This window comes from Diaphorina citri, unplaced genomic scaffold (assembly GCF_000475195.1).
Source record: "Diaphorina citri unplaced genomic scaffold, Diaci psyllid genome assembly version 1.1 scaffold1089, whole genome shotgun sequence".
NCBI lineage: Eukaryota > Metazoa > Arthropoda > Insecta > Hemiptera > Psyllidae > Diaphorina > Diaphorina citri.
Window position 1 is genome coordinate 43,401 of NW_007378518.1, and position 22,496 is coordinate 65,896.

At 41.2% G+C, this 22,496-nt stretch overlaps 1 protein-coding gene across 1 annotated transcript in view; it reads left to right on the forward strand.

The window, feature by feature from the left end:
* Positions 1-22,496, forward strand: part of LOC103514143 (dynein heavy chain 5, axonemal) — a 65,363-nt gene that overhangs the window by 12,682 nt on the left and 30,185 nt on the right. Inside the window, exons 7-34 of the mRNA XM_026827186.1 lie at positions 424-521; positions 1,693-1,889; positions 2,405-2,445; positions 3,205-3,428; positions 4,104-4,251; positions 5,039-5,220; positions 5,915-6,125; positions 6,982-7,221; positions 8,295-8,452; positions 9,641-9,722; positions 11,333-11,541; positions 11,960-12,155; positions 12,608-12,843; positions 13,521-13,696; positions 13,981-14,086; positions 14,444-14,597; positions 15,182-15,294; positions 15,671-15,937; positions 16,435-16,580; positions 16,941-17,105; positions 17,489-17,641; positions 18,146-18,353; positions 18,806-18,967; positions 19,606-19,830; positions 20,367-20,418; positions 20,792-20,980; positions 21,504-21,756; positions 22,142-22,271. Of these exons, the coding sequence (XP_026682987.1) occupies positions 424-521; positions 1,693-1,889; positions 2,405-2,445; positions 3,205-3,428; positions 4,104-4,251; positions 5,039-5,220; positions 5,915-6,125; positions 6,982-7,221; positions 8,295-8,452; positions 9,641-9,722; positions 11,333-11,541; positions 11,960-12,155; positions 12,608-12,843; positions 13,521-13,696; positions 13,981-14,086; positions 14,444-14,597; positions 15,182-15,294; positions 15,671-15,937; positions 16,435-16,580; positions 16,941-17,105; positions 17,489-17,641; positions 18,146-18,353; positions 18,806-18,967; positions 19,606-19,830; positions 20,367-20,418; positions 20,792-20,980; positions 21,504-21,756; positions 22,142-22,271 (4,721 nt within the window). The remainder of the gene's footprint in view (positions 1-423; positions 522-1,692; positions 1,890-2,404; positions 2,446-3,204; positions 3,429-4,103; positions 4,252-5,038; positions 5,221-5,914; positions 6,126-6,981; positions 7,222-8,294; positions 8,453-9,640; positions 9,723-11,332; positions 11,542-11,959; positions 12,156-12,607; positions 12,844-13,520; positions 13,697-13,980; positions 14,087-14,443; positions 14,598-15,181; positions 15,295-15,670; positions 15,938-16,434; positions 16,581-16,940; positions 17,106-17,488; positions 17,642-18,145; positions 18,354-18,805; positions 18,968-19,605; positions 19,831-20,366; positions 20,419-20,791; positions 20,981-21,503; positions 21,757-22,141; positions 22,272-22,496) is intronic.

The following is a 22,496-nucleotide window of genomic DNA, read 5'->3' on the forward strand; positions in this document are numbered from 1 at the left end:
ACCCTCTATTGTTGTAGAAAAAATAATTCTAATGCAATGACGAATCTGATTTCATTTAGATATTGACGTGATATTGATTTTTTTTTTTGACAAATGTAAATTTGTCTCCTATTGAGTTTTACAAGGGTCCCAGCTCTTTGATTTCAGCAATTTATTTTCTTTCATTCATAAAATCTTCCAAATGTACATGGTTATTTTCTCTTCAACACTTTACTGCATGCCTATCCCATAGTATGTCTCATCAAATAAACTAAAAGGGACAAAATATCTATTCTTCTCACAAAAAAAGAGGTTTGATAGAGGGAACTGTGACTGCTAAGATCTTATCGTCCCGAACGCTAAGAGGGAAGGTAGATAGGACATTAGAAAGCCAGCCATTCTGAGAACGAACCTTTACATTTTCTTTTCCATTTCCTCTCACAGGTAAGGAGACTGTCTGGTCCCAGGACAGGGCTGTTGTGAGACTCAAGCTAGTCAACTGCATCAAACTGAACCGGCAATATCACGCTACTTATCAGATGGTGAAGGAACTTCTTTAAAAAAAACAGTGACCCAAAAACTTTTCGTCGGATTTATCTTTTTTCACGGAAAATTTGAACACATTTTTATGGGACATTAAACGAGAAACTACTTTTTTTCGGCAGGATCCATGAAGCTTTTTCTTGGCAATTTCGAGAAGACTGACGAAAAACGCCGACCTCGTCTGTACACGGAAAAAAGCGGAGATGAGGAGGAGGAGGAGGAGCAATTTCGAGAAAAGCGAATTAGGTGAAAAATGTGACTAGGCTACAACTTTTTTTCCTCCATCCACTCCACCCCTGATGAGCGCTGGAAAGGGGCACCTGCTGGCTTTCGCCCCAATGTCCCTCGACTGAAAACTACCCAAGTGTTCCAAGTTCAAGTACTTTGTATGAATGGTTGAATGGTGCTTCATACTTACACATACAGTACAAACGTTTTACTTTGTGCTACTGCCTATGGGGGTATGTACGTTATGTACATTTTACATACCCCGTAGTCACCATCAGCCTAGCTAAGCCTCTCAATCAGCCCCAAGGTGATAGCTTTGGACTGACATTTGGTTTTGACTACAAATTTTTTCCTAGTGTTATGCCTATGCCCTTCGCACACAACCTTTGTTATTTCTCTAGCAAAGGAAATTTCAAGCTGGTATCCTCCCTGTTTAAAGTCCCCTAAGTGAGTTTCATTCTGGCAGTATAAGCAGGGTATATTCTATTTTATTCAAGGAACTCAAATTCCTACAAACGTTTTACTTTGTGCTACTGCCTATCGGGGTATGTACGTTATGCACATTGTACATACCCCGTAGCCACCATCAGCCGAGCTATACCGACTTTCAAGAGAATAGAAGGTTTCGGTTTCTAATGGAAAATTTAAGACGAAGGATTTCCCCTCTAAAACTCGTCAAAGTCGGGGACACACTGAAATAACTCAAGCCTTTAGCTACAGACGATCATGAAATTTAAGACGAAGGATTTCCCCTCTAAAACTCGTCAAAGTCGGGGACACACTGAAATAACTCAAGCCTTTAGCTACAGACGATCATTTATACCGCCATGGTTCTTTTCTATTCTCTTCACAGTTTCTACTCGATTCGTTCTTCACAAGTGTACAACGCGTGAAGCTGGAAGTTCGCTATACCGCCATGGTTCTTTTCTATTCTCTTCACAGTTTCTACTCGATTCGTTCTTCACAAGTGTACAACGCGTGAAGCTGGAAGTTCGACCCCTGTTTCTACCCCCTCTGGTCCGTCTCACTTCCATGCTACATCCAGCCCTGTCCATACTGCAGTGGACAGACAGGGGATGGAGGAGTTTCGTCAGACATATGGAGGTGGCGGTGCAGAATTTCGATGTCCTGGTTACGAGGTAAAAATCATGGAGGGAATGTATAAGTACTGTTTTATTTAGACTGTCAGCTTAGAACAAGTTGTTCCATTATACTAACGGATTAATAGAGCACCTCTTTATTGGAACAAGCAAGTAGGTAAAATAAAAATTTTTATAAGTACTGTTTCATTTAAATTGTCAGCTTAGAACAAGTTGTTCCATTATACTAACGGATTAATAGAGCACCTCTTTATTGGAACAAGCAAGTAGGTAAAATAAAAATTTTTATTAACACATTTTACATTCAAGATTCTTCAAGTAAAAGCTGCGTATCAAAACATTTTAAAGCCCGGAGCGCTGAGCAGTTCTCCTTCTCTGAGAACTATGTGTTTGGAAAGTTCGATGTGTTTTGTGAGAGACTGAGCAAGATCATTGCCATGTTTGAATAAAAATTCTAACGCTAAAATGTGGGTTTTCCCCGTCGATCAATCAGTTAGTCCCAGCCTCCCAGCTTAGTTACCTTTGATACACAAAAAGTCCACTCTGATTCTTAGGTATAGGTACAAGCCCCCAAAAGACGAATCTACCTTTGAGGGTAGCGCTTCCGTAAGCTCTAGGTTCGATTCCCGCTCGCGGTGAACTCCTACACAGATAATTTTCGTTCTCTTAACACCTGTTGTCTCTTATCCTGTTCTCATTCTCTCTTTAATTTTGGGACGATAAGATCTCTGTTGTTGCATATCCCTCTATCAGTCTATCAAATATGTATCTAGAAGAAAAAGAATACCACTAGATGACTTCTTATACAAAAACGAAAAAATTTCCTTAACTAATGAAATAACCTACCTAGGTATCAAATTTGACGAAAAATTAAAATGGCTGAATCATCTCAAAACCTTAAAAAATAAATGTCACAAAGCTATGAACATAATAAAGGTCCTAAGCAAACAAACCTGGGGAGCAGATAGAAAAACGCTAACGAATCTTTATAAAGCACTAATAAGATCAAAGATAGAATATGGTGCTATGATATGATGCATTTTCTATCTTCTGACAAATGTACTTTATAGCCGAAATTATCTTCTTATGTACATATGTGACTAAAAGGACTTTCCCTTTTTCCCTTCTCCCTGTGTCCTTCCTTTCAATTCAATGCATTTTCTATCTTCTGACAAATGTATTTTATAGCCGAAATTATCTTCTTATGTACATATGTGACTAAAAGGACTTTCCCTTTTTCCCTTCTCCCTGTGTCCTTCCTTTCAATTCCTCTCTTTCTCTTTTGTAATGTTTTTTTAGCTCTTCATTTACTATTGGTAATATTGGTATCAATTTCTTGTATTTGTTCTTCCAGCGCTGGAAGAAGCTATGAAGGTGTTCACCGAGATCAAGAACAAGACCTGTAACAAAGACTACGACTATTTGGATCAGAGGAACAGTCAGTTCGATGAGGACTTTCAGGATTTCCTGCGGCGCACCAATCAGCTGAAAGAGAAAATCGGAGCTCAGATCGAGGAGAACTTTGCCAACGTCTGGGAGAGTCCCCAGGGCATCAAGTTCTTGACGAGATTTGAACAAGTAAGACCATTCCTCTTCTTCTTCTTCTTCTTCTTCTTCTTCTTCTTCTTCTTCTTCTCACTAGCCTTTCATACTATAGGGTCGGCGTGAAAGTATAGGTTTCAAATCGATCGAATGACACAGAGCCGAAAGAACTTCGAACCCGGGACTTCCGGCGTGCAAGCCTAGTGTGATACCCACTCGGCCACGGAATTTCCTACTTTCCTCAAGTAATTTCATCCTTTCTTACTCTTCTTTCTCCTCTTCTGTTTATTTCTCCTTTTCTTTCGGTTTAGTGTGCTGAGTTGAGGGAGGAGACCTGAATCTCAATTTTCTCTCTCATCTATCCCTTTCTCTCCCTCTCCTTCCCTCCCTCTTCTCTCTTTATATCTTCCCTTTTCGCTCTTTTTCCTTCTTGTTTTGTTCTTTTTGCCTCCCTTTTTTTCTATTCTTCTATTCCTCTCTGGATTCACTTTTTTTCTTTCCTTTTTATCACCCCTATTTCTCTCTAATTTCCCTGCTTTTCCTTGTCTTCTCTGTCTCTCTCCCTCTCACCCACCTTCCCCCTCACTACAAATCCTCTCCAGTACGTTCAGCACTCTAGGATCCATCCCCTTCAAAAAAACTGTCTATCCCATCCTTTATTTCAGTTCCGTGTGCATATCTACATATTTATTCAATCTCCTTGTTTTTCAGGTGAGTGAGAAAATTCCCATCACGAGAATGGACGAGAAATATTTCCGCGTTTTGAAATACTGTGAGCTTGAAGTGGATCGAATACTCAAGCTGTTCAAGAAACAGAAAGATGCTCCTCCTCTGGCTAGGAATTATCCTCCTGTAGCCGGTAAGAATTGGATGCTACCCACAAAGATCTCTTGTTTCCAAGTTCTTCAAGTATAATGATTCCTCTTTAGACGTTAATCTTGATTTTGAAAGTAGCCTTTCAGAGCTCCTAGAAACTGAAGATCCTGAACTCCCCACAGCTTTGACCCAAAATTTTGGGCTCTTCCCTTAGCTTTATCTCACTACTTTGGGCCCTCCCTATAGCTTGAGTCAAAGCTTTGCTCCCCCCTTGTACAAATTTTACTCGAAACTTTGACCCCTCCATACAGGTTTGACCCAAAACTTTGAGCCCTAAAAACCCTCTAACTTACTTACTCCTGAGTAAGTACTTGTACTTACTTTCCTTGTCCGGACCATCAAAAAGATAATCAAATATTTTCCCTATGGGCTGCCACTCTCGTTGTTTACTACTGTTACTCTCCTACTGTTATGACTCGAAACATTGTGCCTCCCTTTTATAACCTAGACGTCTTCCCTATAGCTTGAGTCAAAGCTTTGCTCCTCCCTTGTACAATTTTACTCGAAACTTTGACCCCTCCATACAGGTTTGACCCAAAACTTTGAGCCCTAAAAACCCTCTAACTCTAAAACCCTCTAGTTACTCAGGTACTTACTCTCCTTGTCCGAACCACCAAAAAGATAATCAAATATTTTCCCAATGGGCTGCCACTCTCGTTGTTTACTACTGTTACTCTCCTACTGTTATGACTCGAAACATTGTGCCTCCCTTTTATAACCTAGACGTCCTAGGCCCTAGGGAGCTCATTTGTGTTTGGCGCCTGTTTCAGGTCGTATCACCTGGGCTCGATCCCTCAACTTCCACCTTGCAGAGCTAGTAGAGTCCGCGTCTCAACATCATGTCCTGAAGACCTTGCATGCCTGTACTGAGTTAGCACGTCGCTATACCACGGTAGCGCAAACCTTGCAGTCCTATGAGAAAGAACTCATTGATATTTGGATGAACCATGACGTGAGTGAAGCGTAAACTTGCGTGAATAAGTTAAACTGGCGTAAATAAGACACAAGTGTAACTAGAGTGAATATGTTAAACTAGCGTGAATAAGTGTAACTAGAGTGAATATGTTAAACTGGCGTGAATAAGTGTAACTAGCGTGAATAAGTTAAACATAAATATTCGAAAATATGTGTAAAATAGCGTTATTAAGTGTAACGTAATCAAAATGGTTGATGGAAATGTTGGTTTAAACTGCGGGAGTAAAGGGACTTTTCGGTCTCATTCTGGCAGAATAAATAAGGTATACGAACTTGCGTGAATAAGTTAAACTGGCGTAAATAAGACACAAGTGTAACTAGAGTGAATATGTTAAACTGGCGTGAATAAGTGTAACTAGCGTGAATAAGTTAAATATAAATATTCGAAAATATGTGTAAAATAGCGTTATTAAGTGTAACGTACCTAATCAAAATGGTTGATGGAAATGTTGGTTTAAACTGCGGGAGTAAAGGGACTTTTCGGTCTCATTCTGGCAGAATAAATAAGGTATATTATCCTATTCTATTATAGCGATTGAAGATAAAATTCCATTCCCAAGATGGGATCGATCTTGCGTCCTCCTGTTCACCAGGCGAGCGTCTTGACCACTTCGCCACCAAAGCAGGTTAATGTTTCCTTGTTTATCCTTCCTTGCTCATCCCCTCCTCAGGTGTGGGTAGTGGAGGAGTGTCTCAAGAAGAACATTCTCGCTCTCAATGAAGCCTCTGGGAAGCTCGAGGTCAACCTAGACCACCGCATAACCCTGCTGATCAGAGAGTGTGACTGTTTGCTCAAGATGAAGATACCGGTGCCTGTGGTCACCCTGGCCATATTTTCTAAACGGGACTACTTCACCAAAGTCACCGACTCTCTCGAGGTAGGTATCACTTTCTTTTTCTTCCTCTCCATTGCCGCCAGCCTAGTTAGCTTGGTTGGTAGCGTATCTGCTTTGTAAGCGATAGGCCGATTCCCCCCCGCGCGGATTTTATCCCGAACTTTCTCCCATCCTTTCTTTATTCTCTCTTGGTTCTCGGGGCGATCGATAAGACCTTAGCAGTTACAGTTCCCTCTATCAAACTTCTAAAAAAAAAAGAAAAAAAAAAAAATCCTCACCTTTTTCCGTGTTCAAACGGGGTCGACGTTTTTCGTTAGCCTCTCAATCAGCCCCAAGGTGATAGCTTTGGACTGACATTTGGTTTTGACTACAAATTTTTTCCCAGTGTTATGTCTATGCCCTTCGCACACAACCTTTGCTATTTCTCTAGCAAAGGAAATTTCAAGTTGATATCCTCCCTGTTTAAAGTCCCCTAAGTGAGTTTCATTCTGGCAGTATAAGCAGGGTATATTCTATTTTATTCAAGGAACTCAAATTCCTTCTGCTAATGTAATCAGCCTTTGCGGCATCTGTGTTTGACTTATCCGGATCTTGTTTGTTTGATAGAAGTTTAACGCCACTACGTACATAACTGCTAAATTCTTTAGTGCCGGGGGTTTTGCCTTCCATTTCGTGGCAAGCTACCCGCCTCTTCTCATTGAGACCTCACCCAGTCTGAGTGGGACTGGGAAAAGCCAGGAGCTCGCAATTGGTCACTTATCTAAAAGTTGATGCAAAAAACCTAGCTGATAAGTTTTGGATTTTTCTTAATTAAATTAATTAATTAATTTCTAATCACAGTTTATGACCCTGCCTTTATGTACGAGTATATTTCCCAAAACAATTAATTTTATCTTCTCCAGGTATCGAGCCCTCTGGTACCCCAACTCAGCAGCAGGACTGGTCCTCCGTGTACGAGTGTTTCGAAAACCCACAGAACCTGCTTCGTACCGGGGGAGGGCTGTCGAAAGCTATGCAGGAAATGGTACTCAATGCTGTATCCGAAATGAGACGCTACTACAGCAGGAAAGTGATTGATGTTCTCATTAAGGTGACCAGAACTTCCCTTGATACGCTAAGACGGCGGTTTACTCTGAATACAGGTAGGATTTACCTGGCTTTGGAGGCTTATTTGTGAGCGGGAGTGCGCGGGTTCGAACCCCAACCAAGACATTTTTCTTAGTTTTTTTTTAATTTCTCATTTATTAAATTAAGTATTTTTTTTTTTTTTTTTTTTTTTTTAATCCAAAAAGATTTCTAAGTGATAGAAAATAATTGAGGCATTTTTAGCTAGCACAAAAAAAGTCCTTTCGAAGAGGTTTCCTATTTGTTTGCGTTTGGGTAATAAGACCATTACTACGTAGACTATTTGACTTGAAACTCATCACACAACTTACCCAGGTTTATAGTCCCATATTGATGGGTACTTTAGTCTTCTGTAAAAACGCAGATGTCTCCTTTGAATAATTAATAAATCGAACACTTATCAAACACATTTGCTCATCAGCTGATCGTCAAATGTCCCTTTAACAATGACCTGCAGGTTAGATATCATTTTGAGGTGTTTTATTAAGTGAGTTCCACCGATACCTTGCAGTTAAAGCGCCAGTGTTCCTCAGGTTCTAACCTGAGGAACACACGCCGATCTCCTTCTCTCAGCTCCTCCGCCCATATTTCTCCTGGATGCCAAGCTTCGTATTACTAGTGTAGCCATATCTTCCCCTCTGGAAGAAGTACAGGAAACCTTGTTTGCATTTTGGCCTTTATGAATCATAAGCAGGGTCCACACTTATGTTGGAAATAGAATATCTTCCGACATTTCCAACATACCTATGTGTGGACCTGGCTTTAATAAATCGAACACGTATCTCCTTGTCTCAGGTCCTCCGCCGATATTTCTCCTGGATGCCAAGCTTCGTATATCCTCAGGTTAGTTTCGACACGCCGATCTTCTTCTCTCAGGTCCTCCGTCCATATTTCTCCTGGATGCCAAGCTTCGTATTCCTAGTATCTCCCCCTCTGGAAGAAGTACAGGAAACCTTGTTTGTATTTTGGCCTTTATGAATCATAAGCAGGGTCCACACTTATGTTGGAAATAGAATATCATCCGATATTTCCAACATACCTAAGTGTGGACCTGGCTTTAATAAATCGAACACGTATCTCCTTGTCTCAGGTCCTCCGCCGATATTTCTCCTGGATGCCAAGCTTCGTATACCGAGCGTAGTCATATCTCCCCCTCTGGAAGAAGTACAGGAGGCATTGATCACAGCGGGCAAACACATCACAGGAGTAGCCAAGGGTGTGGCCCAGTGGACAGGCGGTGAAGCCCAGGTAAGTCCCGGGAAGCCCCGGGAAGCCCTTCGTTATCCGACTCTGTCTATATTTTTTCAGTGGCGTTTTCCATTGAAGCCAGGGAAGCATCCCTTCCCTTAATCTCTCCGGTTTTTCCCCCTCCTCTACTGACCTCTTACCGTTGTAGGGCAAGTGATATAGGTTTTTGGACACTGAAGGGAGCTTTTTCTGATTTAGGGTCTTTGAGAGTTATTCAGTAAATATTCAAAAGTTGAGACTGATTATAGTTTTCGATCCTAGATTGTTTCTTGCTTTACTTACCTACACCTACATAATTGGGTTGTAATTACGCATGTGTATTGTGTACATATCAAATATGTACATAATTAGGTTGTAACTTCATATCTGTTTAATGTTTCGCCTCTTTTAATCTCGCCTTTTCTTTCAGGCCTTCTTTTTCTCTTCGACCATTATGTAAATAGGTATTAGCTGATTTCTTCTTTCTCTTTTCTAATCTTCTTTTCTCTTTCTCTCTCTTGCTTTGTATAAAATGTGAATATGTCCCTTTCTTTCATTCTTTCGCTTTGCTAACTTATTTTGAACCCCTGCCCCCCTGTATATTGTCCTTTTTACCCCTTGTTATTACCATTCCCGAATTATTTTTGCATGTTATTTTTTTCTCAATTAAAACTTTTTTCTTTTTTTTGTCTTTCTTGCATGTTCTATTTCGTTCACGTCCTTCTTCACACTCTTGTCCTTGCTCTAACTTTCACTCATTTACTTATACTCTTGTCCTTGCTCTAACTTTCACTCATTTACTTATTTTGCACTTCGCTTTTTCTCTCTGTTGCTTATCTGCTTTCTTTCCTTCCTTTCTTTCCTTTTTATTTATCTTGGTACCTACTTAATATCGTTTATTTCTCTCTCTTTCTTTCGCTCTCCGTGTTCTCGATTTCTCCATCTTACTTTTCTTTGTTCCGTTCCCCTTCATCTTTTTCCTTTCATCTCACCTCTTCCTTCTTTTCCTCCTGCTTCTTCTTTCCTCTCCTCCTCCTTCTTCTTCTCCTCCTGCTTCTTATCCTCCTTCTTCTTCTCCTCCTGCTTCTTATCCTCCTTGATCTTCTCCTCCTTTTCTTCCTTCCCCTGCTTTTCTCCTCCTCCTTCACCCTGTAGCAAAAGCTCGGCTGGAAGCGTTTGGCAGGTAGCAAACCCCCTATCCTTTCTCAGCAGGTGGGCGAGATCGGGGCTGAACCGCCTAGCCATATTTTCCAAACGGGACTACTTCACCAAAGTCACCGACTCTCTCGAGGTAGGTATGACTTTCTTCTTCTTCCTCTCCATTGCCAGCCTAGTTAGCTTGGTTGGTAAGGTATCTGCTTTGTAAGCGATAGGCCGATTCCCCCCGCGCGGATTTTATCCTGAACTTTCTCCCATCCTGTCTTTGTTCTCTCTTGGATCTCGGGACAATCGATAAGACCTTAGAAGTTACAGTTCCCTCTATCAAACTTCTTAAAAATAAATAAATAAATAAATAAATAAATAAAAAGCACATCACAGGAGTAGCCAAGGGTGTGGCCCAGTGGACAGGCGGTGAAGCCCAGGTAAGTCCCGAGAGAGAAGGAAGACAGGATTGGAGAAAGCCAGCCGTTTCGAATACGAAATACGAACATTATCCGTTCAGGATAAAATTCGCCCCAGGCGGGAATCGTACCCACGACCTAGCCTTTAAGTGTGGGGTTCTTTATCCGATGGTGGAATACTTTTTTTCAGTGGTGTGTTTTCTATTGAAGCCAGGGAAGCATCCCTTCCCTTAATCTCTCCGGTTTTTCCCCCTCCCCTACTGACCTCTTACCGTTGTAGGGTAAGTGATATAGGTTTTTGGACATTGAAGGGAGCTTTTTCTGATTTAGGGTCTTTGAGAGTTATTCAGTAAATATTCAAAAGTTGAGACTGGTTATAGTTTTCGAGCCTAGATTGTTTCTTGCTTTGCTTACCTACACCTACATAATTGGGTTGTAATTACGCATGTGTACATATCATATATGTACATAATTAGGTTGTAACTTCATATCTGTTAAATGTTTCACCTCTTTTAATCTCGCCTTTTCTTTCAGGCCTTCTTTTTCTCTTCGACCATTATGTAAATAGGTACTAGCTGATTTCTTCTTTCTCTTTTCTAATCTTCTTTTCTCTTTCTCTCTTGCTTTGTATAAAATGTGAATATGTCCCTTTCTTTCATTCTTTCGCTTTGCTAACTTATTTTGAATTCTTGCTCCCTGATGTATATTGTCCTGTTTACCCTTTGTTATTACCTTTCCCGAATTATTTTTGCATGTTATTTTTTCTCAATTAAAACTCTTTTCTTTTTTTTATCCTTCTTGCATGTTCTATTTCGTTCACCTCCTTCTTCACACTCTTGTCCTTGCTCTAACTTTCACTCATTTACTTACTTTGCACTTCGCTTTTTCTCTCTGTTGCTTATCTGCTTTTTTCCCTTTCTTCCCTTCCTTTCCTCTTTATTTCCTCTTGGTACTTAATATCGTTTCTCTCTCTTTCTTTCGCTCTCCGTGTTCTCGATTTCTCCATCTTACTTTTCTTTATTCCGTCCCCCTTCGTCTTTTTCCTTTCATCTCACCTCTTCCTTCTTTTCCTCCTGCTTCTTCTTGCCTCTCCTCCTCCTCCTTCCTTCTTCTTCTCCTCTTCCTCCTGCTTCTTATCCTCCTTGATCTTCTCCTCCTTTTCTTCCTTCCCCTGCTTTTCCTCTCCCTCCTCCTGCTTTTCTACTCCTCCTTCACCCCGTAGCAAAAGCTCGGCTGGAAGCGTTTGGCAGGTAGCAAACCCCCTATCCTTTCTCAGCAGGTGGGCGAGATCGGGGCTGAACCGCCTCCTGACCCTGGCGGCCCTAGTTTCAAATTCCAGCGCAAGAAGAAGCCCAGCTTTCCCCTACAGCCGCGCAATTTCTACTCGCATGTGATGGAAATCCTGGCGGCCCTAGTTTCAAATTCCAGCGCAAGAAGAAGCCCAGCTTTCCCCTACAGCCGCGCAATTTCTACTCGCATGTGATGGAAAACAAGGAAGTTGTCAAAACGCTCAGTCTGTTGTCTACGTGTACGTTGGATATTAAACCGGTGAGTAATACAGCGCAACGCCCAATCTAGAGACCATCAAGTTGAGCCGGGAAAAGCCTGCAGCACGCGATTGCTCAGATGGTCACCAATGTAGATATCAACCACGCGCTAAGTTGCTTAACTTCAGTAAACCATCAGGAACCGCTGGCTTGAAAGACCTTTTTTTATATATATATATAAAGAGGTTTGATTAGAGTAAACTGTTACTGCTAAGGTCTTATCGTCCCGAAAGCGAAGAGAGAAGGAAGACAGGATACGAAAAAGCCAGCCGTTCTGAGAACAAACCCTACCCGAGCCGAGCAGGATAAAATACGCCCCGGGCAGCGATAAAATCGAACCCGCGATCTGGCGCTTATAAGGCAGATGGGTTGAAAGACCTTTGTAAGATTCAAGATAACATATTTTCCTTCTCTTCCAGGCACTGGTCAGTTTCGTGGAGAAATGGTCCCCCTACAAGTTCCTGTGGGAAAACGAAATGATCAACCGTCGTGACGTCACTAATGTAGGCCTTGTAGAGTCGGAGCATGCTCTCAGGAGACATGGCGAGCTCGAAGCCGAGCTCAATATTGAGCCAGACCTCCATACGTTTGGCTCGTGCATTGTTATCTCAGTAGGTAAGATATTGAGCCTCTGTAATCTCTGTAGGCAAGTTATCAAGATATTGAGCTCAATATTGAGCCAGACCTCCATATGTTTGGCTCGTGTATTGTTATCTATTGTTATCGTGTATTGTTATTTCATTTTGGAATTAAAAAAAAAAAAAACCAAAGATACGAATACACGAGCCAAACATATGGCAGGTCTGGATGAACACTGGAGCCAATTCTACATAAGTAACTGTGTCCTACAGGATTCCAGAGCACTCAATATCTCTACTGATGAGGATACAATACACGAGGCAAACGTATGGCGTCTGGCTCCGTAAATATTGCAGGCATCGGCTACGATTTTGGAAAATTAAAAAAAAAAAAAAAAAGCCGGAGATTTCGGCTGGGTCTCTTTGAGGAACCCTGGGGCAAAAACTAATCCAACATATGAACTTTTCGTCTCCTCCTCCCTCTCCCAGAGCAACTCAAGTTCGGCCTGATGACGGAAATCAACTCGTGTAATCGACGTATAGCGTTCCTCCTCCGAAAGAAGTACCACCGGGAAATGGACTACGTGTATGCCGTTATGAATGAAATGGATCGTAAGCTGGACAGAACCATTACTGATTTGGATGACGTCCGCATGATTATGGAACTGTTGAAACGAATCCGAGATCAGGAAGTTGATATGGAACTCAAGATTGAGCCCATTGAAGTAAGTTACAAAGTATTGAGCTCATTGAAGTAAGTTACAAAGTATTGAACCCATTGAAGTAAGTTACAAAGTATTTAGCCCATTGAAGTAAGTTACAAAGTATTGAGCCCATTGAAGTAAGTTACAAAGCATTGAGCCCATTGAAGTAAGTTACAAAGTATTGAGCCCATTAAAGTAAGTTACAAAGTGTTGAGCCCATTGAAGTAAGTTACAAAGTGTTGAGCCCATTGAAGTAAGTTACAAAGCATTGAGCCCATTGAAGTAAGTGAATCCCATTGAAGTATGTACCTATGTAGCTAAGTTAATCACTTTGAAGTAAGTGGTAAGCACAGTGGACTTTGAATCTGGAGGTTTCTGGTTCAAAACCAAGTGGAGGCATACAATTTAGCCTAGTATGTATACCGGGAATGATATTTGGGACAAATTAAAATCTCAAGTTTATTATTTACATATTTACTTTATCTTTCTCCTCCCTCTCTTCCTTCTTCCCTCTCACCCTCTCCCTCCTCCACTCGCCTTCTTTTCCTCCCTCTCCCTCTGTTTGCTAGCCGTACGTAGAATAAGCTTATTCTAAATGGGAAATAGGAGGGTCTCTGAAAACATTGAGGACTCTTTAGAGCACACTTCAGATAATTTCATTCCTTTAAATAATTCGTCTGTTAACATCTCTATTCCAGGAAGCATACAATGTGATTACCAGATACGATCTGCCCGTGGACAAGGAAGATTTAGAACAAGTAGACTCTCTACGTTATACCTGGCAGAAACTATTAGCCCGTGCTATGACCGCTAATGTGTTACTCACCACGATGCAACCTCGCTTTGAACAAGATCTGGCTGATAATCTGGCCCAGTAAGCATTCATTGGGTTAAATCTTTGAAAAAGCTCGAAAAGAGTTCTCTTCTCTCAGCACTTTAAATTTCGGCCAAAGTAGCTCAAACTTAACACACAGATGGGATAAATTATGTAGATCAATAATGTCCCTGGGCCCTGTTTCCAGAAGGTACGGTTGGGCTGTTATTCCAGACCAAAGTTTTGCTATTTAGGGCTATACTTAGAAAAAGCTCAAAAGGAATAAGCGGTTGATGTCCTGCTTTTCTCCTCTCCGAGATCATAACTATGGTTTCTTTTCACAGATTTCGTCAAGATAAAGTGGACTATTGTCACGAGTATAGAACTTCAGGTCCCATGATGCCTGGACTAAGTCCCCGGGAAGCATCTGATAGGCTCATCTTATTCCAGGTAATAAGGTTCAAATTTCAATAAAAATAAAATAAAAATCAAGAAGTTTGAACAAACAACTGACAATGAAGGCCTTATCGTCCCGAAATCGAAATTGCGCCTGCCGTCCAAGCTGACGAGGCTGGCTCAGGTAAACTTACTCTCCATGTGCGTGAGATAGGCCTAAGGATTCAATATTCATCTCACGGTGTTAGAAGGATTTGGCGCTTCTTTTTTGACTGGGCTGGCTGTTGAAGATTAGTTCGCCCCAGGTGGGCAAAGAATCCGTAATCTAGTACAAGGCAGGCGCGCTGTCTTTTTGACGAGGCTGGTTTTTGAAGATTTTTACTGATTTTCGTATTTCTCGGTTTTTCTCAGAATCGGTTTGATGGTATGTGGCGGAAGTTGCAAACCTACCAGAGTGGTGAAGAACTGTTCGGACTACCCACTACCGACTATCCGGAACTTGCGCAGATTCGCAAAGAGCTCAACCTTCTTCAGAAACTCTACAAGTTGTACAATGACGTTATAGGTATATTTTTCCCTCTGTCATTTTCTTACATACATACATAACCATTATCGTTCTATCCTATAGGACAGGTCGATGAACAAAGCCCCTCCACTAGACTCTATTGCTATACCTTTGGTTAGCCTTTATATCTTCCCATTTTCCTTGTTTCTTCTCAACATCAAACTTTTTCTTTTCCTTGTTTCATCATCATTTTCCTTGTCATTTTCTTATCGCCCCGAAAATGAAGAGAGAAGGAAGTTTAACAGAGAGAACTTGAAAATAAACTGAAACATTCAGCTTAAAAAAAAAACTTTAAAAATAGAGGTCTTATTGTCCCCTGACCGAAGAAAAAAGGAAGACAGGATAGGAGAAAGCCAGCCGTTCTGACAACGAACCTTACCTGTTCAGGATAAAGTTCACCCTGGGCGGAAACCAAATTCGTGACCTAGCACTTGCAAGGCTCCGCTATTTTCCAAGCTAACTAGGCTGGCATTAACAATCTTGTATCAAGCGTTCCGGGAGGCGCTTTAATGTCAAGAGTTTATAGCGCCACCCGCCCTATAGTGTTTCAAGTTATTGACAGACCCTATATATTTCTCCCTTAGATCGAGTGAGCAGCTATTACGATATACCCTGGGGTGAGGTCAACATAGAAGAGATCAACAATGAGCTTATGGAGTTTCAGAACCGATGCCGAAAGCTACCCAAAGGCTTGAAAGTAAGTATCGCCCTGCGCCCTAAATATATGGATACGTCCAATTAAAAGAAGATTTCTAAGTTTGATAGAAGCTTTTTAAAGCAAGAAGTTTGATAGCGAAAAGCTCTCTAGTGACCCAAGAGCGCAAAGAGCACAACCCCGACCCATAGCTTTTTCATAGCGAGAAGGTTTTTAGTGATACCCAAATAATTTATTCATTTTATTTTCTTTATTTATTCAAAATCCCAGATGAGATAGTTTACAATACTATTCTGTACAATACAAATTAATAACACAACCCGGACCCAAAGCTCCTAGTTTGGCACAAGACGTATATCTTAATAGCTCATCCCAAATGAATATTCAGCAAAAACGTCTTTACCCTTCCTTTTTTCAGGAATGGCCCGCATTTCACGCTCTCAAGCGCACCATCGACGATTTCAACGATATGTGTCCCCTCCTAGAACTCATGGCTAACAAAGCTATGAAACCTCGTCACTGGCAGCGTATCATGGAAGTGACCAAGTATAACTTTGAGTTGGACAGCGAGTCCTTCTGCCTGAAGAACATCCTGGAGGCTCCTCTGCTGAAATGTAAAGAGGACATAGAGGATATCTGTATATCCGCCATGAAGGAGAAGGATATTGAGGCTAAGCTGAGACAGGTGGGTTCCTGAGCATTATTGTCGCCTTTTGCTATAGTTGAAGAGGAAATGTTGGTTTTCTGGACTTATTGTGACAATCTGCTGAAGACGGGTCTGGAATTTAGAGCCGAAACGTCCAGTACAAAACAAGGTCCGTGCCAACTTCAAGTCCAGAAAACCATAAGTGAACTCCATTTACTCTGGAAAAAGATCCTATAGGGTCCCTATAGCCCGACCAGTTTCAAAATCAGAAAATTCCCTTTATATCTAGAATATTTTTTTTGCAAAATTTCATCAAAATCGTTTGTCCAATTTTGATGAAATTTTAGTAGTTTTGGTGACTCCAACGGCTCAATGCGTTTCAAAAATCGGCGAAAACTTTCTTTATATATGCAGAACATTTTTTTGTCAAATTTAATCAAAAGCAGACAGAATTGCTTTTTTTTTTTTTTTAACCGAGCTCCAAAATTATACTTATCTACATTCTACATACTTCCTCTTACTTTCAAATATTCCAGGTTACAAATGAATGGAGTGTTCACGAGTTAACCTTCATGACATTCAATAACCGAGGAGAACTTCTACTGAGAGGAGATACCACGGCAGAAACTATAGGTCAACTAGAAGATAGTCTTATGGTACTTGGATCTTTACTATCTAACAGGTGAGATGCTTAAAAATCCGGATACCAACCTCGTGCAACGGTGGTGTACTGGCTGTACTTTGCCCAAAATGTCGCCAGCCCCTGTTGTATTGCTTCAATGAATAAGGCCAGCCACTCACTATCACCTGACAGATACACCTGATCAGGTACGCTTGTCAGGTCTACCTGATACCTGATGAGCACACACACTAACAGGTGGTATACCTGGTCAGTTAGGAATACCTGTCAGGTCTACCTGATAAAATTTAGAGGTGTGTGGCTGTGTGTGTATGTGGTGTCATATCGTGTATGTGTTAAGTGTCATATATCAATACTATCTCGACCATTATTCTTACGTCCTCCCAATGCTTGAATTTCCAGATACAACGCTCCATTTAGAAAGCAAATTCAGCAATGGGTATTCGATTTGTCCAACACAAATGAAATTCTGGAGCGATGGCTTCTTGTGCAGAACATGTGGGTGTATTTGGAGGCCGTGTTTGTGGGAGGCGACATCGCTAAGCAGTTGCCCAAAGAAGCCAAGAGGTAGGAAAACCAATGACATCCTTTAATATACTATTTTAGGCTACACTTTCTGTTGTGTATGAAGTATGCTCAAGGCGATACCTAGCACATACTTCGAAGTTCCAAGCTAAGTAGGCTAGTTATCTTTTAAACATTTTGATTTTCAGATTCAGTAAGATAGACAAGTCATGGCAGAAGATTATAAGGCAGGCGCGCTATCTAGGCTGGCTGCCTGCATATTGCTATTTTAGAAGGAGGACAGGATAAGAGATAGGACAAAACGAGCTGTTCCGAAGACGAACCTTATCTGTTGTGTATGAAGTATGCTCAAGGCGATACCTAGCACTTACTTCGAAGTTCCAAGCTAAGTAGGCTAGTTATCTTTTAAACATTTTGATTTTCAGATTCAGTAAGATAGACAAGTCATGGCAGAAGATTATGCAGCGAGCCCATGAAACTCCTGGCGTTGTATCTTGCTGTGTAGGAGATGATATGTTGAAACTATTGCTACCTCATTTACAAGAACAACTGGAGCTCTGTCAGAAATCTCTCAGTGGGTAAGTCTCAGTGAAAGTAGTGTCTTGACCAAAGACCATAGGGTTGTGTTAAATCATAACTGCTGAATAGTGATGCTTAGGCCAGCCATTCACTATCAGGTAGACCTGACAGGTTCGGCTGAAAAGGTCCGCCTGTCAGGTCTACCTGATGAGCACATACACTACCTGACAGGGGGACCTGATCAGGTGTATCTGTCAGGTCTACCTGATAGTGAGTGGCTGGCTTTTGCTGAGAAATTTCCCGTCTCGTCGTGCATTACTAGGTACTGCTAAGAAAATAAACACGGAAAAAAAAGCTCCAATTTATCCGATCGTGACCGAAATTTGAGGAGCAGATTTCCTTTAAACGTTTTTGACAAAATCAAAATCGAACCACCCAACCAACTGTTCGATCATCGTGTACTCTCTTCGTTTGTGCAACAATGCTTAATTTGACTACAACAATTAGATATTTGGAGAAGAATTGTTAAAAAAAAAAAAAAAAAAATCTGCTCTTCGTTTCAGATATTTGGAGAAGAAACGGATGATGTTTCCCCGATTTTTCTTCGTGTCTGACCCGGCTCTATTGGAGATCCTAGGCCAAGCGTCAGACTCACACACCATACAGAATCATCTTCTGTCGATATTCGATAATACGAAAGCCGTACGCTTTCACGAGCAGGAGTACAACAAGATGACTCACATAGTGTCCTCTGAAGGGGAAACTATACAGGTAGAACATGTGTGATTCTCAAACACTGCTCCGGGAGTGTCCATGACGTTCTCGGAAATAGAAAAAGTTCATGTGTTGCCTCGAAAACATACGCTTTTTACGGCAATTATAACTTTACAAAACGCGTATGTATTTTCGATAATACATGTTAATATCTCACTAAATCACTTTAAATCCAGCCGTTCCCAAGAGATAACGGAAGTTAAGCAACTTTGTTGGTGGTTGGTCGAGTCTGCAAACAGAACAACACATGTTATTGACTATTTCGCTGTGTATTCAGCTTCCTGAGGAGCTTTTTCGAATTCCATTAATTTTTATCCCTCTTGTATGAAATGACAGATACCTTTTTTTAAAAAAAGACTTTTATAGCAGGATTTTCACCCAGTTCTTCCACTCAACTGGAGTATTTTTCTTGAGAAAAAAATATTCATTTTTCACTTACCGATTTTCAGTTAGAGAGAGCGGTGAGAGCTGAGGGCAGTGTAGAGTCTTGGCTCACATGTTTGCTACAGATGGCTCAACAGTCCTTACACTCCATTATACGGACAGCGTATACCAGTCTCAATGATCCCAACTTTCTTCTACTTCAGTTTCTTGACAAGATGCCAGCTCAGGTGAACTTTTTTTTTAGGTTTGATGCTTTGAATTGATAGAGGGAACTGAAACTACCAAGGTCTTAACGTCCCGAAAGCGAAGAGAGAAGGAAGACAGGATAGGAGAAAGCTAGCCTTTCCGAGAACGAACCTTATCTGTTTGGGATAAAATCCGCCCCGGGCGGGAATTGAACCCGCGACCTAGCGCTTACAAGGCAGACGGGCTACCCTCCTTATCGAGGTGGGGAACGACATTTTGAACAAGCATTTCAGTGTGCCTAACAGAGAGTTTACATAATGAAAATTCCTTTTATATTCCGGGTTGGCAATTAAAACACCATTCTCAGTGGTGCAGTGGTTAAAGCGTTGGACTTGGGATCTGGATTTTATCAAGTCATAGAATTTATCTATTTGAAATATGTAATTGGGAACCGATATTTGTGACAAGCATTTAAGTATGCTTACCAACCTCAGTGGTGCAGTGGTTAGTACGGTGGCCTTTGAATCTGGAGGTTGTTGGTTCGAGTCCAAGTCATGTCATAAAATTTAGCGTAGTATATTAAGTGGGGAACGACATTTGTGACAAGCATTTATGCTTAACACAATTAAAATTCCTTTTAAGTATGCTTAACACAATTCAAATTCCTTTTCTATTCCAGATTGGGATTCTAGGAATTCAAATGATCTGGACTCGGGATGCCGAGTCTGCCCTCTCGCAGGCACGGCACGATAAGAAGATGATGTCGGAAACCAACAACCGGTTCCTGGAACTGCTCAACACTCTCATTGATCAGACCACGCGAGATCTCACCAAGATCGAGCGGATCAAGTTCGAGACTTTGATCACCATTCATGTGCATCAGAGGGACATCTTTGATATTCTGGTAAGACAAAAAAAAAAAAAAAAAAAAAAAAAAAAAAAAAAAAAAAATTTTAAAAATTTACTTTGGGAAACTTGGGACCCAACAAAAAAAAAAAAAAAAAAAAAAAAAAAAACCTGTTCTAAAGTCTTGACTTGGGACACTTGGGACTCTATACGATAGTTTCAATTAAATTAAATTGAATTAAACTTGCTTTAAATTTTTTCTTCTTTTCTTTTAAAGAAGTTTGATAGAGAGAACTGTAACTGCTAGGGTGTTATCGTCCCGAAACCGAAGAAACAAGGAGGGCAGGATTGGAGAAAGCCAGCCGTTCCGAGAACGAATATTATCCGTTCAGGTTAAAATTCGCCCCGGGTGGGAATCGAACCGGCGGCCTAGGGCTTACAAGGTAGACGCTCTACCCGCCAAGCTAACTAGGCTGCCATCTGAGGTTTTCAGTGATGGTGTTTTTGCCCTCTATTTGGCGTCGATCTACAAGCTGCTCGCCGCTTTATCCTAACCTCGCCCATCACTTTTATTTATAATTTTATTTTGTCCAGGGACCAGAAGAGGTGCAGTGGTTAACGCGTTGGATTTTGGATCTGGAGGTTGGTTGTTCGAGGCTGGGTCAAGTCTTAAAATTTATCTAGGTGTAATAATTTTATTGGGGAACGATATATGTGACATGGAGACTATGTCTTCGAGACGATGTCTTCGAGACATGGTAGCTCTGAAAACCTGAGAAGTATTGTACTCTATTATGAAGAAAATTTGTCAGCCTATTTAGCTTGGATATTAGCGCGCCCCAGCCTTGTAAATGTTGAGTCATGAAAACAGATAAGGTTCCCTGGCTTTCTTCTATCCTGTCTTCCTTACATCTTCGGTTTCGGGACAGTAAGAGGCCCGTTGTTACAGTTCTGTTCGCTCTATCAAACCTTTTATTATTTTTATTTTTTAACCCAATGTTCTTCGCTTTTCGTTCCAGGCAAAACGACTTGCATTCACACGCTCATGGCAGCGTTGTCCGAGGTTGAAGAGCCTCATAGGGAGATGCGAATGAATCCGAAGGCTATCACCGCGGCCCAAATGTTTGGCCGGCTGGATGTGGCCACTAATGATTGGACCGATGGCATCTTTTCTGCCCTCTGGCGGAAAACGCTCAAACTAAAGCCAGGTAAGTGTCATCATTCGTCAATGGGATATCTTATAGTATGTTGCAAATGTCGGGATCCTTAACCATCAGGCCATTTTTCCAAATATCTTTTAGTTCCCTATATTTACTTACCTTCGGTTTCTCGAAGAGGTTGAGCAGAGGGCATTGTAACAATGGATGTCTTATCCCGAAATCAAAATCATGTGTGAAATGTGGCCCAGTAGAGTCAGATTACCAGCGCAAGCGGTAATCTGTCTTGGGGAGCGGCTTCAAAAATGAGCAGAGACCTAGAATAAAACTAGCCCGAACACAGTAACGCTGGGGCTGGGTCCCTAGCTCCCCGGTGTCAGCCATCAAGCCTGGCTCTGAGGTTTGTGTTCGGACTCCTTCATTTTTGAAGCCGGTCTAGGCTACATGATGCTGGTTTCCAGCTCGCTGGTTATCTCACTTCTTTACAAATTTACTGGTGAAAAATTGTAATGAAACAAAAGGTTCATTATGTAGTGAGCTTTACAAACTTATTTTGTCTTCATTGGGGACACAGGTGATCACGTGTGGCTAGTACTGGACGGCCCAGTGGACAGCATTTGGATCGAGAACCTCAACTCTGTTCTGGATGACAATCGTACGCTCACTTTAGCCAACGGGGATCGTCTCTCTATGGCCCTGGCAGTGAAGATTATATTCGAACCCCATAACATAGATAATGCCTCACCTGCTACCGTCAGTCGAAACGGAATGGTCTACATGAGTAGCTCTGGACTAGACTGGAGTCCCATAGTAGCTGCCTGGCTCAGGTAAAATTAAATATGAATTATTCGTGGTGAACCAAGAGCCTTTTGAACTTGTAATCCGAGGGACTGGGATTTGTGTCACATTAGAGACAGAAAAATTTAGTAGCTTCATTTTGAGGTGGACATTTGTAAAAAATTTGCTCCCTTTCTAAATAACTGGGAGGTAAAAATAAATCCAATAATCAGGGCAACAGATACCAAGATTTATACCAGGATACCTGTTGTTTGCTAAGACCATGCAATACAATAAATATAGGAGGCCTTGTTTAGACTCCTGGGGTAAAGTAACTTTTTAGTCCTATTTGTGCAGGATTAACAAGATAATAATCATGTTCTATTCTATGGAAACTGGACATTAATTTTAAATCTCTACTTTTCTTCTCCTCAGAGGACGTAGTGCTAAGGAAGCCTCAGTGTTTCATCATTTGTTTGAAGAATCATTCCCTGTTCTGTATGCGTGGGGTGCTGCCAATCTCAGCTACGTCATGAAAGTCTTGCAAGTCAACTATGTGCAGCAGGTATATCAAACCTTTGGTCCTGATTATTGAATCGACCTCAAACTTTTACCGAAGTACTGTAATGACTATGCACAGTTTCAATATGTACCTTAAGCCAATCGGAAAGTATTCAGCCTTTGCCGGACTTATGCCGCACGCTGTATTAAACTTTGTTTAAACTGCGAGAGTAAAGGGACTTTATAGTCCTATATGCTGGCAGTATAAACAAGGTATACGAGGCATAAT